The 16,628-nt window shown below is 39.0% G+C and overlaps 1 protein-coding gene across 6 annotated transcripts in view; it reads right to left on the bottom strand.

The window, feature by feature from the left end:
• Positions 1-2,457: 2,457 nt before the first annotated feature.
• The window catches only part of LOC124416501 (nephrin-like), a 63,972-nt gene continuing 49,801 nt past the window's right edge, over positions 2,458-16,628 (bottom strand). Inside the window, exons 11-16 of one of the 6 annotated variants that reach the window (XM_046897631.1) lie at positions 15,385-15,699; positions 10,268-10,609; positions 5,661-5,927; positions 4,457-4,560; positions 4,082-4,354; positions 2,460-2,699 (exon numbers count right to left, since the gene is read on the bottom strand). In XM_046897631.1, the coding sequence (XP_046753587.1) occupies positions 2,622-2,699; positions 4,082-4,354; positions 4,457-4,560; positions 5,661-5,927; positions 10,268-10,609; positions 15,385-15,699 (1,379 nt within the window). In that variant the 3' untranslated portion in view covers positions 2,460-2,621. Of the gene's footprint in view, positions 2,700-4,081; positions 4,561-5,660; positions 5,928-10,267; positions 10,613-15,384; positions 15,700-16,628 lie in introns of all 6 variants that reach the window. The other 5 variants (XM_046897630.1, XM_046897629.1, XM_046897628.1 and 2 more) reach the window with 5 other exon arrangements.

The raw sequence follows: 16,628 nt of genomic DNA, 5'->3' as shown, positions 1-16,628 counted from the left end.
GCCGGTTGATCGGATTTTTTTTTTCAGGAGTAACTAATTTTTATTCTGCTCAACGAATTAAACTTAGTTTAGTTATATGTATAATTATAGTTCCAGTGGAATTGTAATGTCTGCGTACAGTTTTACATAGAATATTGAATAGATACTATCATTTGATGTATTCATATATACATACATATACATACCTAGCTAGACATTTTATGCATATATGTATATTTATATATATGTGTACATTTTTCTTCAGTTTCTAAAAGTTAAATAATTATTATCATGCCGCGATAGCTATAGCTTATTTTAGAACAACGATCTAGCTTGTGAACACTCATTCCTCGGAGAGATTATAACTTTTTTTACATATATAATATAATATATATACATATATATGTATATAATTTATACCTTTTATCTCTGTATATATATATATATATATAAATTATATTCCTAGATAAAAACTCTATTATTATTGTTGTTGTTATGATTATTATTACAATATTTATTATTTTTATTCTTATTCTCATTATTATTATAGACACGATTAATCATCATAATTATTACTATTATTATTTATTTATTTATTTATCTATACTCATCATTATTATGTACGGTTTAAATAATTACGGTGTCATAGCAATATATATTTATCATGTAATATGTAAGTATTTAATATTAACAATAATTATCTTATACCTTGGCACAGCATATGAAAAATAACTATGGTACGAATTATTATTATTATTATTATTATTATTATTATTTTTCTCACCTTTCTCTGTTAATATTTTTTTTTCTTCTTTTCTCTTTAGCATAGGCAAAATTGTATTTTATTGAAACTTTTTGAGCACAGTTATTATTATTATCATAATAATAATTATTATTATTACTATTAATTTCTCTCTTCTATCCTACACAATATTTTTCCCTCTCTTTTTTTCCTCGTACTTTACGTATAATATAATATATTAATTATGTACTATTTCACCTTATTTGAAAACCGCTGTTGAAAATTAAACTTCACTTTATCCTTGTTTAATACAACTATAACTCGCCATCGGGAGTCTGTTTTTTTATTAGTATAATATTATACGTACGGGATTATACGTATGTATTATACACGTATGTATGAACCAACTATAATGTTAAACAAATTACCAAATCTTTTTATAGTTTGTATTACCGTAAAAACCTTTCGTGTATCTATAAACTTATATTATATATAGCTCTACATGTACTATTATATATTTCTCCTTTCTTCGAACTTCTCTTCGGTCTTCATTTCATTGTCTCTATTATTATTGTTGTTGTTGTTGTTGTTGTTATTATTATTAACTTTTTCTCCTTCTCTGTGTCTGCGTTTTTATCCCACACACCGTTCGTAAAAAAAAAAACACACAATTTTTCATCTAGTTCGACTTTATACCTTAAACCTACACCCTGATTATGTTATACAAACACAGCATTATTGTAAAACATATTTTTTTGTCCATTTTTATCTCCTCCCTATTTATTTTTGTCTTCATCATATACAGCGAAAAACTGACACTTCACATGACGTGTATTATCGTTCCTCTGCGATTACATAGGCCTGGTAAAAATCAGGTGTACAAACATTACGAAGGTACGCAGTTATTATAGCTAGACATCATTATTTCGCCGAGTTTCGGACGAGAGACGGAATTTTATTTTAAGCCATAGTCTTCGGGGTTCAGCAGCTTGATTAACATCCGCATGACTACTCAACCGGATGAAGTGAACCGGATTTCTTTGGCCTCGGAGAACATTTTCATCCCGTTTCTGTTTTCAAGTTTACAGCCCGTCGTCTACGGCTCTAATGTCATATCCGGTTATTCATTTCGCGAATCCCGAGCCGCTTTATGGTCCGAAGCTAAATGTAATCCCGTGAAAAATTTCGCGGAAAGATAATTCGAAATCGTCGCTGATGACTAACGCAACTCTCGAGATTTCACATTTCTTTTTATACCGGAAGACCGTCAACGATTCGCCGATTTTGTCGCCGTCCTGCAGTTGTATAGCACTGACGAAGGATCGTTGAAGAGTCGATAGAGATGAAGGTGGTGAAAAATCATCCTTTGCAAAGTGGAATCGAAAGGGAAGAGGCTGGAGGCTGTCGACCGGGTAAAAGCCACTTAATATACCTATATCGAGCTCTCGAGATGAGTAGATTTATCGATTCTCAGACAGTAAGTGAGACGGGAAAGAAATTCGGACGCTCCTTGGTGAGGATCCTTCTTTTCTTTGCTTCTTTGCTTCTTTGCTTCTTCACTTTACCGGGGCGCCCCTCGAGTTTCACGTTACACACTCGTTTCACCCTCTCTTGTCGTCGAAGTCGTCACGTTTCCGCATTCCGGATATCCCGTTCATTTGATTTTGTATCTTATTTCCTTGTTCGGTTTTTACTTTCTCCCCCCAAGGTTCACCAGATTTTTGGGGACGGTTGATCCATTACATTCGGACAGATTTCTGGCTGTCATAAAATACGTATTATAATCATTGCCACATCCGCATCCACATCCACATCCACATCCACAGCGACATGACTATGATGATTGCCTCGCTACAGACCCGATTTTCGATCTATTAATTTACAGCTCCGTCTTATAGAGTCACGTGGCCGGCGCCATTGAAGTTGGCGGGGTGGCCGAACGCCATAACGAATTCGCTGATTCTGTGATCGTTGTTATCTAAACACGCATAATAATGATATTCGGTTAAAGATGGTCGTCAGTGTTGTTTAGCTGAAATTTTGAAAATCTTACATCGTCATAAGAGAGACAAATCAGGTCGTTCCTAGATAATTTTTCATTAGTACAGAATTTTTTACTTCTTTTTTCAAATTTATGTCAAACGCTTTGAACTAATTTCTCGAACGATTACCCCATATTTTTTTAAAAGATGTTTTCTCCTTAAAAGATAAAAGAAAGAATAAATAAATAATTACACGGTCGTGTAAAATAATCTACAATTTTCAAGTATATTACAGATTTTTAGAGCATTGAGCGCTCTACGCGGAAAAAAAATATGATGTGAGAGAAAATGGGTGAGACAGCGTAATAAATGGGTTCTATTGTTCTGGCAGTTTATTTCTCTCAATATTCCGCAGAAGCTCTGTAGTTTTGAAATTCAAATTCCACGATTGATTTTTCTGTCTCATAGCATTACACGACACGGAATTTGTTTATTGAGTTTGAGCCCGCTAAGATAGATATGTTCAGATAGATATAGAAATGATTTGATGCAAAGTAAACGAGCAGACATTAATTTTTTTCCATAATCGACGGTCTCAATATTTCAATTCTCAATTTATTGGATCGCGTCACTCTTCGAGTGCATTAACGTTTCAGAATAAATCGGTTTGTATAAAAAGTTAAGAAAAGGTGAAAAAAAATATTTTGTAATTTTATGTGTGCCAATGATCGTAAATACAAATCGAAAAAACATTCTTACCATGTAATAAAATCAAATCTCATCAAATTTAAATTATGCAAGCTAAGACATTAAGAAATCGACACAATTAACGTTTTTAAAATTATTTAATATTCGGCGTAATTGAACTCTCGTATTTTTTACTCGATTTTTATGTTTATCGCTGACGAGATTTAAACTGATTGGCCGAAGAGCGTTTAAAAAAATCTTACCTGAACAAATCTGTGTTAACTCACCTTTAAGCTAACCGTTTTTTTGAATTTTGCCAAGCGGCTCCTTGGTGAAAAAAAAAAAAATACCAAAAAATAAATAAAATAAGCGCGACATCAGAGTTTCATAATTTCGAATATTCTGATTACAGAAAATATTTTCTCCAACGTTTTTACATCTTCGCAATCGCGCTACTCGAACTGGCTTCTATTCGTCTTCTGTTACAGAATAGAGAATCTGTTTGCTACCGTATTTCCGACAATAATTAGAGCGAATAAAATCAGCACAGATTTTTCGCACAGTTTCGTCCGCTTCTCTCAACTTCCGATCTAGGCCGATTCTTCCGATCGAAACTCGACGGGGTTTCCAACCGTGTACGCATGTGGACTAAGCCTGACCGCGTTTCCGGTTACCTCGAGGATGGGCGTACCTTGTTCTCACGGCCGATAAGAGGCGTTTCCGCCGTGGTCTCGTCGACGCCCCTGGTCAGATAGGGGTGAGGTGGCGGAATGTAAACAGACTTTCCGGTCGCAACCTGGGCGTAAATCGTTGGATCCTGGGGCTGCTGGCGACGCGTCAATGTGGACATAGGCAGAAGCTGAGGACGCTGAACACCCGCGACAGGAACCGGCTGGTAGCAATTTGGGGGAACGCGTCTGCCGCCCCTCTGCAGCGACAACTCGGCGTAGGTGAGCTCGATACTCTGCGGTATCAAGGGCGTCGAAGCGTTCGTTAAGCATTTTTTAACATCTTTCTGCTGCCCCCGAGCTGGGGATGCGCCGGTAATATCTCGGTAACAACTTACGTTGTTCCCATTCGGCCCGAAGGACGATTGATCCTGAAGCTGACGAGACTGCGGCAGGATAAAACGGGGCGACGCACCCTTGCAGAGCTCAGCGTAAGAGTTTTCTGACGGGGAAACAGAGTTAAAGCCTGTTTAAAACAATTTTTATTGGATTTCATCCCTTTAAGAAGAAATATCGATACTCATTGCCAATTATGGTAATCATTCAGACTCATAGAGAGCTTTTTTCTTTGCTTTAGAATGTTTTGTACACACTGACAATAAATGGAGAATATCTGTTTACTGTATATCTAGTGTACATGGAAAAAAAAATTTAACACACATTTTACATCTTTTATGGTGAATATATGGACAGCATATTTTTGGGGTTAGATTTACATGAATTGTGGTAAATCTATGTATAAGCAAATCGTAACTCTTACTATGGATTTTCTACTAACTCTCATTACTGGATTTGTAAATTTTGTAACAATTGTTGTAGATTTAGGTCCAAAAAAGTGCTGCCCGCATAATAACTACAAGAGATTTAAAATGTGTAATATTTTTCTTTTCGTGATATTGTTCGAATAAATGCACAGATATCAATTCGCATGACGAGAATATGAAGCCGCGCGACATGCACTGAAAGATCCGAGGAAGGCGAGGAGAAAAGAGCGGCCGATTTATCGGCTGGTAAAGAATATCACCGAGATAGAGTAAAAATTGAAAATGCTCATAAATTGGAGATACCCAGAGGATATGTACGTGTATAGGTATAGCTATACTTTACAGGAACAGAGGTATGGAAGAGGATGATATTTTTCTGTTATGCCGCACAACCAGCAGCTACCTACACGCAAAGCGCGTCCATAGATCAGCGACCTCGTAGATCTTTCACCCTGCAGTAGTACGAGGGTGCAGTATTGGGTGCATACAAGGGTGGAGAGTGGTAACCGGCTTTCAACGAGCATTATATTCCAAATACCAATTTGCAATTAATTAGCCTTTATCTGTAAGAGCGTTAGCGCATAATATTGCCACATATATCATAGTTGTTAGGATCCTAAGCCGCGATAGGCTGCGAAGTTGAATCGATTCCTCGGATCCCCGGCTGCAGTGGGACGCAGAGTAATTCCGCAAGCTCTCGAAGCTCTCGAAGCAAACGACACAAAGCTGGGAAAAATACTTTCGAATACAACTTGCTACTCGTGTAAGGCCAACTTACCATTTCCATGGGGTATGATGTCGGGGTTCTTTTCGAAGCTTTCTATGCTGTCCGTGTTGGCCGGGAGGCTCGCCGTCTTCTCGTTGGGGGCGGCCAGGTTAGCCATCCCTCCGTCGTCGTGCGAGTCCTTGTCGTCCTGGGGGCGGGGGCGGTACCGCAGACGGACAGCAAGGACTATCACGAAGATGACCAGAAGCAGCCCGGCAGCTGCGCCCACGACGGCACCCAGCAACGGACCCGACAGAGACAGCATCACGGGTGTCAGAGCTGTCGACATAAACTTTCGCTTTAATATTCCACCCCCGGACTCCCGGCAATCCCTTGCCCACTTAACAAACAATCCGAGTACACCGGCGCTCTCCATTCCGCCCCCCGCGAAGGAGGAGGAGGAGGAGGAGGAGGAGGAGGAGGAGGAGGAGGAGGAGGAGGGTCGTTATACATGATATAATGGGAACGAGACGCTCAATCTTATCGTGGAACGGATCTGACCGGCTTTCCTCAACCCCCGGTATTGCAGTATTATTTCAGTCGCCCAAGGATTATGCTTCACAGTTTGCGCGATAAGGAATGCGGCATGTGTGGGATTAAAGAGTTCAACACGAAGAGTATGAAAAAGATAAAATTTTGCTAAAAATTGCAGGTTTCTTTTTTTTTTTTTTTTTTTTTTTAAATATACTTAATAAAATGCAGAATTTACTGTAGAATCAGTGAAAAATATTGTGCGGAGAGTAAAATTTGCTACATTTTTAGTAAAAAATATAATTGGCACGAGTATCTTTTACCACAAACGACTTTTTGATTCTTTTATACCATTTTCTGGCTTCTTGAGGAGGTAACGCAATTTTCTGTTAATTGATTGGTAAATATTAAATCGTTCCGGACAAACACTGATCGGTGAATACTTGAAACGTTTATGCGATTGGCAGGTTTCGGGCTGAAGGAGTTGAGATGAGCGATATTTACAGGACTGTAGAACTCGATATTCGATTTCGAGGTGACTGATGGATAAATAATTATTGAACTATAATCGAAAGGAATGTACTATACAATACTAGAAGCTTCAAAGTAATAGTCTGATTTTATTGAAGTACGGGTACTTCATTAGTGACTCGTAAAACATGTTTTTGCAACTTGTACTCAAAGCTTACGAGAATTCTGCGAATCAATATCATCCTCGAAATCGGAGGGCTGATTGAGTTTTCCCAATTTCCCAAAAGCTAGCCACGGAATGAATCCGTGCGTGTAAATTACTTTCAGCCCGCGAGTATAAACGAGCACTCAATTGATCGACACTAAGTGTAATTGAATGGATATCGTGTGATTTGGTGTGACAGGAAGGAAAAAAATTTAAAACAATAAAAATAAAAATCGAAGCAAAACAGCTGAACGGGGATAAATATCAACTAAAAACGATCGAACTCACGGATGAGGGCTTGATTTGCACCCCAGGCTACAGGGTGCCGTCTATACACAACCGGGATTGTGCAAGCTTGCATCCGCTAAAATGCACTTTGACGTGACATCACGGAGAGTCTCGAAGCAATTAGCTAATTGTGTCGTTGGTCGTTTCATAATTACGAAGCCTCGTAGCGATGCTCGTGGTCATATATATATGTATACGAATCAATCGCTGATAACTAGCCGAGTAATTAACTTGGTAATTGAAAGGAGTTGATGCTGAGCTCGGCCGACTGTGTTTAACCCTCTGTCAGTCGCACATTTTTCAACTCAATACTTAAGCCGAAATTTCGTTACCCAGAGGTTTTCGGAGTCACTGATCACGAATTTGTAGTCAGAATTTGACAATCTCTAAATCGAAGATGACGGATCCAATATAGTGGACATAAAAAAGCGATAAAACTATAGAAATTCTATGATTCTGGCCGAAATTTGTTACTCGGTGGTTTTCGGGGTTGTGCAAAGTAACGAGGTGATTTCAAGCAGTTGTAAATAAACTAGGATCAGGCTAGGAAATGGAAATTTTTGAGGTGGGATGCTGTGAGTCCCACTGTGATTGGAAGGGTTAAAACTCGCGTTCACTTCACCCTGCAGGTTTCGGCGTCCCGGGAGTTTGTACCTGCGTGTATGCCTCTTTTCATGCACAATATACTTGTGCAGGTAGATAGGTATACGTATATATATATATATATATATATACATATATGTATATACGTATGTAAACGTTGGTACAGCGGAAACTCGTCGCTCTTCAAAGTTGAGTCGTCGAATTATCTCAGCATTGTTCTCACAGAGGTTTCTTTGACCTGGCCTACGTCTATGCTGGTCATTGTCAAAGGAACAATGGCGACCCTTGTTCCTTACTACCGAATCAGCGTGAGTAGAAGTACTGTCCTATGGTGGGAAGATGACATCCTCCGCACGGGAACCTTTAGGTGAACTAGACCGAAGCAACCTCGCTACATCCCTACTGCAAGGAAGCTTCATGCAGCTGGAAGCTCCGACGAACCATGAAACTAATCATGCTACTTTTCGATTTTTATCTCCACGCGGTTCAACCTAGTATCAAATTTGAATATTTGGCTTAAAAGAAAACAAAAATCGATGTGTTTGCTTAAACGGGAATTCCATACGAAAAACATTCAGAAAAATAATGAAATATCGTGAAATTTATTAGTTCATGTTTTTTTTTTTAAATACAAATCATTCGTGCAAATGAATAGCTTTCGATCATCGCGTAGTATTTTGATACATTTTTTTTTTGTTTGTTTCAAACTATGTTTTGATCGTACTCGCTAAATTTTTAGCAAAAAATATGAAAAATTCAGTGTGTTATAATTTTTGTTGAGAAGAATGATCCATTTTTCGGTATTTTGTTGTTTTATGAATTTTTTTGTTTTGCCACATTCAAAGTTTCATTTTGATAAATATAACAAACTTTTCTTTAAATATCATTGTTAAAGTGTATCCCAGATAAAATTTCAAGTCATTTGAATCGATATCTCCGTTTCTACGGAATGAATTTTTGTGTGGGGTCTCCAGCGACCCCGGTTTGACATTTGTGTTATACATACGCAGAAGTCGTGCAATTTGAAAGTTAATCGAATCGTTAAACGAATCGTCTAAATAACGAATTAATCAAAAAAGTGGAACAGCTCTGCGTTAGTCGTTAGAGACTGACGTTGAGATGATTTTGGTATTTGCACCGTTGACGAGGATGTGAAAAAGTGAAAAGGCGCCAGGCGTGTTCAAAATTCAAAACTTAACAAGCTTTCGGATATAACTGGGCTGTAACGCGGTGTACAAGACACATGCAAACTCAGGGTGCTGCTGCATAATACATTTTCATGTTTTATGCAGCGGAAACTTTTCGCGGGTGGTAAAAGTCAAAAAGTAAAAAACTTTAGTTTACTTTAAATTTTTTGAATACCGCCTTATACACCGAAGTCATAAATACGCGGCTGGTTCGTCTGTACACTTTTTCGTTTCGGTAAACACTGAATTTTCGTTTCAAATTATATTAAAAACTTGCGGTATTTGCAAGCGATTATTTTTCATCGGCTTTCTAAAGTTTCGCTGTCGAAGAAAAGACTGCGATAAAATTAAATTCCTTGGATTTTTTGAAAACTTATGGAGATTACGGAGATTTTTCAATCTCTGATTTCACTTATTGATCCAATTTTTAATTCTCAGTCGCAAAGACGGCGTGAAATCGCAAAACGTGATTGTTCGAGATTATCAACAATTACGTGATGAATATAAACACATGTTATGTAAATTATAATATAGTTATTACTCATATCATTACATGTATAGAAATTGAAAGGACCCAATGTACCAGTCAATTACTTTTGCAAACTAGGATCAAAATTATGATTCAGCCACGTTGCGAGTAAAGATTCGTTGAAAAGAGCGGATAAAAAACCATCTCTTTTCCAACACTGACTTTTCATTGAACAATTACTTATATCACGCGTGACTGAATGCATCACGAATTTGACTACTTTAAAGAAATTGACTCGAGTACTGGTCGTTTCAATTTGAAGCGTGTAACATCTACGTGTCATTTGCATGCAGCTATAACGTTATAATACAAGTCTAAAAATGAAACTGAAAGGATGAATAAATCGTGTATAGTTATAATAAAAAGCGAAGCGCATAGTGAGCAGGCATAAAAAAGTCCCCCTTAAAGAAGAGAGAAAGCAAAAGAAAAGGGGTATAAATTGTGTATGTATAATACATAGGTATGCATGTACGTATCGGTATGAAATATTCTTTGTACATCGGAAACATCGTTGTAAAAACTGCACTTCTACATCCTTCGATTACTATTCTCTAAACTTTGCGTTCGTTTTTTTTTATCCCTCCTCCATCCCTAATTCCCACATAATTGAAATTGAAAGACCGCGAAGCTCGGACAAAAAAACTCTGCAGCAGGTCGATGTGTGAAACGTGAGGAGCGCGAGTAGCGAAGGATTTGTAGAATTTTTATCGCGTGAGGTGCAGGGTGGATAAAGACGGGTCACATAGAGGGTTGTATAAAAATGGCTGAATGCACAGAGAAGAAGCAGGCGACGTTGCAGGGCAGCCGCGTCGACCGGACTCGTGATATCGGTGGAAATCTCAGATCATGTCAATGTGATCCCTACCTGGGTATCGCTGGTGCTCCAGGGTCTCGCCCTCCTGGACGAAGTGCTGGCTGTGGAGAACGGTGGCGTCGCTCGTCGCGTGTGCCGTCATGATCCTGAGGGAGAGGACGAGTCCCAGTTGACTTCGCTCCGCCGGGAGGTCCGTCACCTCGAGGATGCTGGGCGTCAGACTCGTCGCCGATGCCAGGAGCCGCCGAGAACCGGCGTCGAAGACCTGGAGGACGTACGTCGCCGTGTTCGGGTCGAAGTACTCGCTCTCGGCGCAGCTCACCCTCACCATCGTTCGACTCTCTTCCCGGATCGTGCAGTTCTCCGGGGATGGCGGACGTGTCAGTCGTTCACCTGCTGGTACGGGGATAATCTGCCCTGAACGTTCATCGTCTATAGGATCCCACCCTCGTCGGTGCCACCGTTTTTTTTTATCTTTGTTTATCTTTTTTCGAATTTTTAAACTCTCCTTTTAGCCCGATATTGCCGAATATTCGTTTATTCCCTCGCCTCCGCACTTCGAGGCTTGCGCCAATTTTTCCACGCGTTTATTTGACATTTATTTCTTTTATTTTCGCGATTTGACAGCCAATTTTTCAGAGTATCATTTTTTTTTTTTTTTGATATTATATCGCGTAAAAATACGATTCATAGCATATTATTATTTTTCGCAAAAAATTTAACGGGGTTAATTAAAGGGTCGGATCAATCGCGGTAAAGGGTTTGAAAAGAGGTAGAAACGTTTGAAAAGCTATCTCCAACAATGTTACATGTGCCAATAATGGTGAAAGTAGATTAAACAACACTCTTTATCATCTCATAAAAACAAATGACTGAGTAAATTCGAATAATAAAAATTAAAAGCATATCAAAAATTTTCGAAAAGACTTTTTACAATTGAAACGTTTAAAATTATCAAACTCTGCAGGTATTTCTTACACGATTCTAATGATTTTAGATTCTATTATTCGCGTTCACTTATCATTGGCGAAAATAAGATTGTTAAAGATTTTTAAAGTATTTTTTTCCTTTGTCTCTCCTATCTTTTAATTCCAACGGTACGATTCATTCATCCTCAGGCGTTTCCGGTAATCCTACGTTAAATTTTTCTTCAATTCACAGCAAAAATATCAAGCAAAAAATATAGCAAAGCATTGAGAAACCCGAGCTTATCCATACACTACGTTTATTTTCTATAAATTTCTGTAAAATAAAAAGCTCGTTGATTTGACGTCAGTGATCCATCCTTGTTCACGCATCACCGCTGCGCTTTAAAGTATATTTTTTTTTTCTACATCCGGTTTTAAATCCCGCGTCACGTATCGGCGTATCATACGCGTATCTATATCGTTTCTGGGTAATGGAGCCAGAGTCCGGGCAGCCAGCTAGTCGGCACAGTATTATGTACGTGAAAATGTTTACTTTGAATTGAATATCAATACAGGTCTAATGATGTTTTTTTTTCTTTCCTCTTTTTTCCACCTCTCCACCCTGACGTTATAAAGGTACGCAAGGATCGTGTAACCTTTCAACATTTACATTACGCATTACCGATGCGCGGTGTCGGCTCTGAGAAGAGCAAAGTATATATATATATGAAAAAAAAGGAAGGAAAAAAACGAGAGAAAATACTGGACACAAAAAAAGAAAGAGAGACAAAAATACCGCTACATCGCACCAAGGGAATGCTTGATCAGTGTGGCGACAATTTTGCTCAAATAAAATTTCCTCACTTTTTCCCACGAAATTTGGGTAATGTTTGGTAGCTTTTATGACAAAAAGCTCGAAAAATTCTGCACCTCGAATATATAAATTTAGATCTAAAAGCGAATAGTATTGCTTCGTTTATCAGAAATAATTAGAACTTAAACGATAAGTTTTCGGAAAATTAACTTTTAACTAAATTCACTGTCCGAAAAGTTCGTTTTTTCTTACAGTCCACCATAATTCCCAGACTATTCCCGATTTTCCCGGCCTATCGATTTACTACACATCTAAGCAAAAATTTCGCGACACGTGACGAGGACGGAATTGCAGTTTGTAATACGAATAAACCCACCTATAGGTATGATAAGGTTCTAAGGTACGGTAGGTAGGTACACGGATCACGTGACCAAATATCGCATGTTGTGCCGAAGCCCCGGTGATGTTTAATAAAATGTGATGACCGACAAAAGCCCAAGAAGTTATCGTGCAAGCCTCGCCCTGACCCCCGACCCCCGTTTCTCGCGGCGAGTTTGAAACGTTTATTCGCTTACTTGCACCCCCGTTTCCCATTCGTTTATCGATTCGCATTCGCACATTGTTGCATACGCAGGTCTATGAGGTTCGGTATGTGTGTGTGTGTGTGTGTGTGTGTATTTTAGTTTGTATTCCATCCCAGTCAAAATCTTTATATTCCGCACCCCCTGGGGATGAAATGTGATACAGCTTATATTGCGTTATGCTCTCATCTCGCTCGACGCGAGTCTGCAGTCGAGGGGAACACAGAGGTCAACGAGCTACAGAGTTTTTGTCCTGTAGTTTATAGGTACGCGAAAATGTTGCGAAACGGTGTATGAAAAGTTAGTAAAGTGAGAGGATAAAAAAAAAAAAAAAAAAAAATAAACAAACCAACAAAATTAATCCACCACAGTGGGAATTTTCAAAACAGATTTTTTCTTGTTTTAATTTTTTCGTTTCTATATCGGTCTACGTGGATAATTGCGTGAAAGTTTTTCCTTCATTTTGGTTAATTTCTTTTCTGAAAAAACTAGGACGCGCGACTTCACTCAAACGGCCGTAGCTTCACCTGCAGGTCGATCAATATTTATCACACTTATCGAACGTCAATGCGGTTTGTTATTTTGTCATATTTTAGTGAATGTTGAGAGCTTTTGTTCTCTTTTCGTGATACGGATACGCGCAAGGCACGGTTCGTCAAATATTCAGTCGTTTACAGTGGAATCAGTTGTTTCAAAGTATTGACAAAATTCTTATCGAAGGTTGAATATCCTCTTGAAAAATTGAACGGACAGGAAAAAAGGAGACAAGATCGAAAGGTTCGCAGCATCTGATTGATGTACGTTTAAAATGCTTGTTCGACGGAACTTTCAATATTACGCCCACAAAAAAAATTCTACCCCGGCCCAGTGGAGTCAAATTTTATTTCCTGTGACAAAAAGTACATTTTCAAAGTCACAAGAGAAAAGAGAAAAAAATCTATAGCCACTTTCGCAGAGATTGATTAGGAGGAAAAGATTGGTAAGGTGTTTGACGTTTGACGTAAGGTGAAGCGTGCAAAAAAGGGGAAAAAAATTGTCAGCCAAAAATTTGGCGAACCGAAAATTCGAGTCGTATAAGCTTTACGGTAACCGTGCTCTTTTCACGGGCATTGATAGCATTGCGGGTTCATAAATTGACGCTTAAATTCGGCGAGCTTACGGCTGGACCGATAAAAGATCGATAGACACGAATGCGGATCGCAGGGTGAATGGGGTGAATGGGTCTATCGGCAAATCAGAGCGCCGAGTGACCGGAGCAATAAATTCAGCTACGGACGTTTTGAGTGAGGCTCGAGTGAGAGGAAAGGACAGTTTTCTCTACTGGAATTGAGTGCGAATTTAATACGTCGGTGTATTATATGTACACGTGTATTATGTATGGAGCATTCCACGCCAACTCAGTAAACGGTTGACCATAACATTTATTTCAATTTCAACAAGGATTTTTCCTGGGCTCCTGAAAGGCATTCAAAAAAACTCTCAATTTTTTTTTTTAATCACTCGTCTTTACCCTGTTAATTTTTAAACCCATCTCAAAAGCACCCAAATTGATTTTTATCAAACCAAAAAAAAAACATTCGGTTTGAAAAATAGAAAAAAAAAAAAGATTAAAAGAATAGAAGAAATGATTAAAAAACTGAATAAAACGAGTTCCCTATATTTCTGGTTTTATAAAAATCAATTTCGGTGTTTTTGAGATGGGTTTAAAAAATCATAGGGTAAAGGTGAGTGATTAAAAAAAAAAAAAATTGAAAATTTCTTGGAAACATTTCAGGGGTCGTGTTTCCGTAGGAAAAATCCTTGGTGAAATTAAAAAACGTTATGGTCAACCGTTTACTGAGTTGGCATGGAATGCCCCATATATATATGATGCATATTATGTATAATATACATGAGTATACAGCTAGGTATACGAGCCCATTTTACTTCTACGATGCAAGGCCGTGCAGCGTAGCAAACAGTGCTCAAAATGAAACGTAACATATCAACGCATACTTATGCATTATGGGTATCAGGTGCATAATGAATAATACCTACACGTGGTATGCAGATACGCATTGCAGGGTGTAATAGTTTGGAAAATAATAAGCGAACGTCTCGGATTCTACAAGAGTTGCAGAAAAAACAAAACATTTCACCGTATGTATTGTACCTATAGCTACTTTTGAGAGAACTTTGTGTTAACAGTAATGTTTGTTTTTATCCAAATCATTTTTCTATCTCACGTTTTTATTCATCACATTGCATTGCAGACATCGAGACGAATCCAACGAGCTACGACAACAATTGTTTATTTCTTACCATTGACAAGATATAGCTAATTGTAAGTCACGTTAACAGACATCTCACTGTACGTTATTACGATTGCTTTGTCTTTTTTAGATTATCTTTTCTGTTCTTGTTGGAATGTTCGAAAATCGCGATTAGAACTTGACCTCTAGAAGATAATTTACACTGATTTTATACAACGTCGGAGTAGTTTTAAAGTTTGTTTTTAATTTAAAAATTGAAAAGTAGGGCAATCGGTTTGAAAAGCTATAGATAATTCGAATGACAATGTCACATATGATCGGTAAAACTTTTCTCCTTCTTCAAACTTGTCGAATTTTAGATGAAAATACTATAATTGTCTTTCTTTCTTTCTTTCTTTCTTTCTTTCTTTTTCTTTCGTTTAACTGCAACCATATTGCAATTTCTAAAATACTCACCTGCAGTTCCCTTCAACTAATCCACCCTGCGTAGGTATACACACAGGTATAATCATATTCAAGAATGTAAGGTGACGTAGAAATTCGTGTTACTGAGATGCTAACGCGGCTGCTAGCGACGGCCAAGATTTTTTTATCTGCCTGACGGCAAACTTACCGGTTCGACGTTCGGGGAGGTTCAGGGTCGTCGTCCTTAAACGGACGGGCTCACTGCGTCCCTTCGAGTTGCTCGCGAATACGATGATGTGGTAGGTGGTTCCGGGGTCGAGACCAGTGACGGAGAACGTCGGCACCTTGCTCGTCGAGTTGTAGACGAGGGATCCAGCCTTGGCCAGTTCGTTGCTGGTCTCGATGTCTACTTCGAGGGTGAACTCCTGGGGAAGACCGCCGTCAAATCCCTCGGTACATTCGACGTGAAGGGAGTCGGTGGTCTGATTGAGGACTGAACAGTTGTGCGGATTGTCCGGATGACCTGCAACCAGATTTATGCCAGACCTTGGGTCACCACGGGGTGAAAACCTACCCCGAGAAACGCGGGGGCGGCATCCAATGTGCCTGAAAAATTGCATTTCAACTTTTTCTTCTTCTTCTTTTAGTTCTTCTACTTTGCCAAGCTTTTGCGGTCGCTGCGCGAACGTGACACGAAAACCAAGCTCGTGCAACGAGTCAGCCATATTCATACCGAAGCTGCACTATTTGCGAAAAATCCAGACGACCATATTCCGTCGGCAAAACACCAATCGTTCCGACTGTTTTTCAACGGTCAGTGATTCGCCCGTTTGTACTGTGTCAAACGGGATCTGATCGAAAGTTCTAACGTATCGTCACGTGGAATTTGATCAGTCCAAACGGTTGAAATTCTCATCAACTCCAACGCGTCGAAGGTTGACATTCCTGACGGTTGAAATTACCGAAAGGTCAGAATTCCGCGAACGATTCTAACTGGTTGCAGCGAAAAATTTTCCCTCAACCACTAATTACGACCCTTCGAAAATTCAAATCATTCCAATATTTATCCAGACCATCAAGATTCGAAACAATTATTGCCATTCTGAATACTGTCTGTTGAAACAGCTGTAAGATATAGAGATTACTTCCTTTCTATAGTCCCGCAAATATCATTACACAGTCGTCGCTGGACGAGGATGAAGGATTATTCAGTCCCACCCTGGTGATGCTGCATGGGAACCCTGTTAAACGTGCCAGGGTGTTGGGGAGGGTCGACCAAGTACTGCAGAGGGAATAAATAATCGTTCGATCCATAATGCACGGTGAGGTGCGCCCGTCACTCGACGTTCCGATCGAGTAAAGGGTTTCCTGGACTTCCGGTCAGCTGGGGACTCGAGTCAACGATCCAAGATTGGTCTGGCGGGAGTTACGTGACCGCGAAATGTGATCCGC

Source organism: Diprion similis, chromosome 2, assembly GCF_021155765.1.
Source record: "Diprion similis isolate iyDipSimi1 chromosome 2, iyDipSimi1.1, whole genome shotgun sequence".
Taxonomy (NCBI): domain Eukaryota; kingdom Metazoa; phylum Arthropoda; class Insecta; order Hymenoptera; family Diprionidae; genus Diprion; species Diprion similis.
This window is presented reverse-complemented; position numbering and strand designations above follow the sequence as displayed.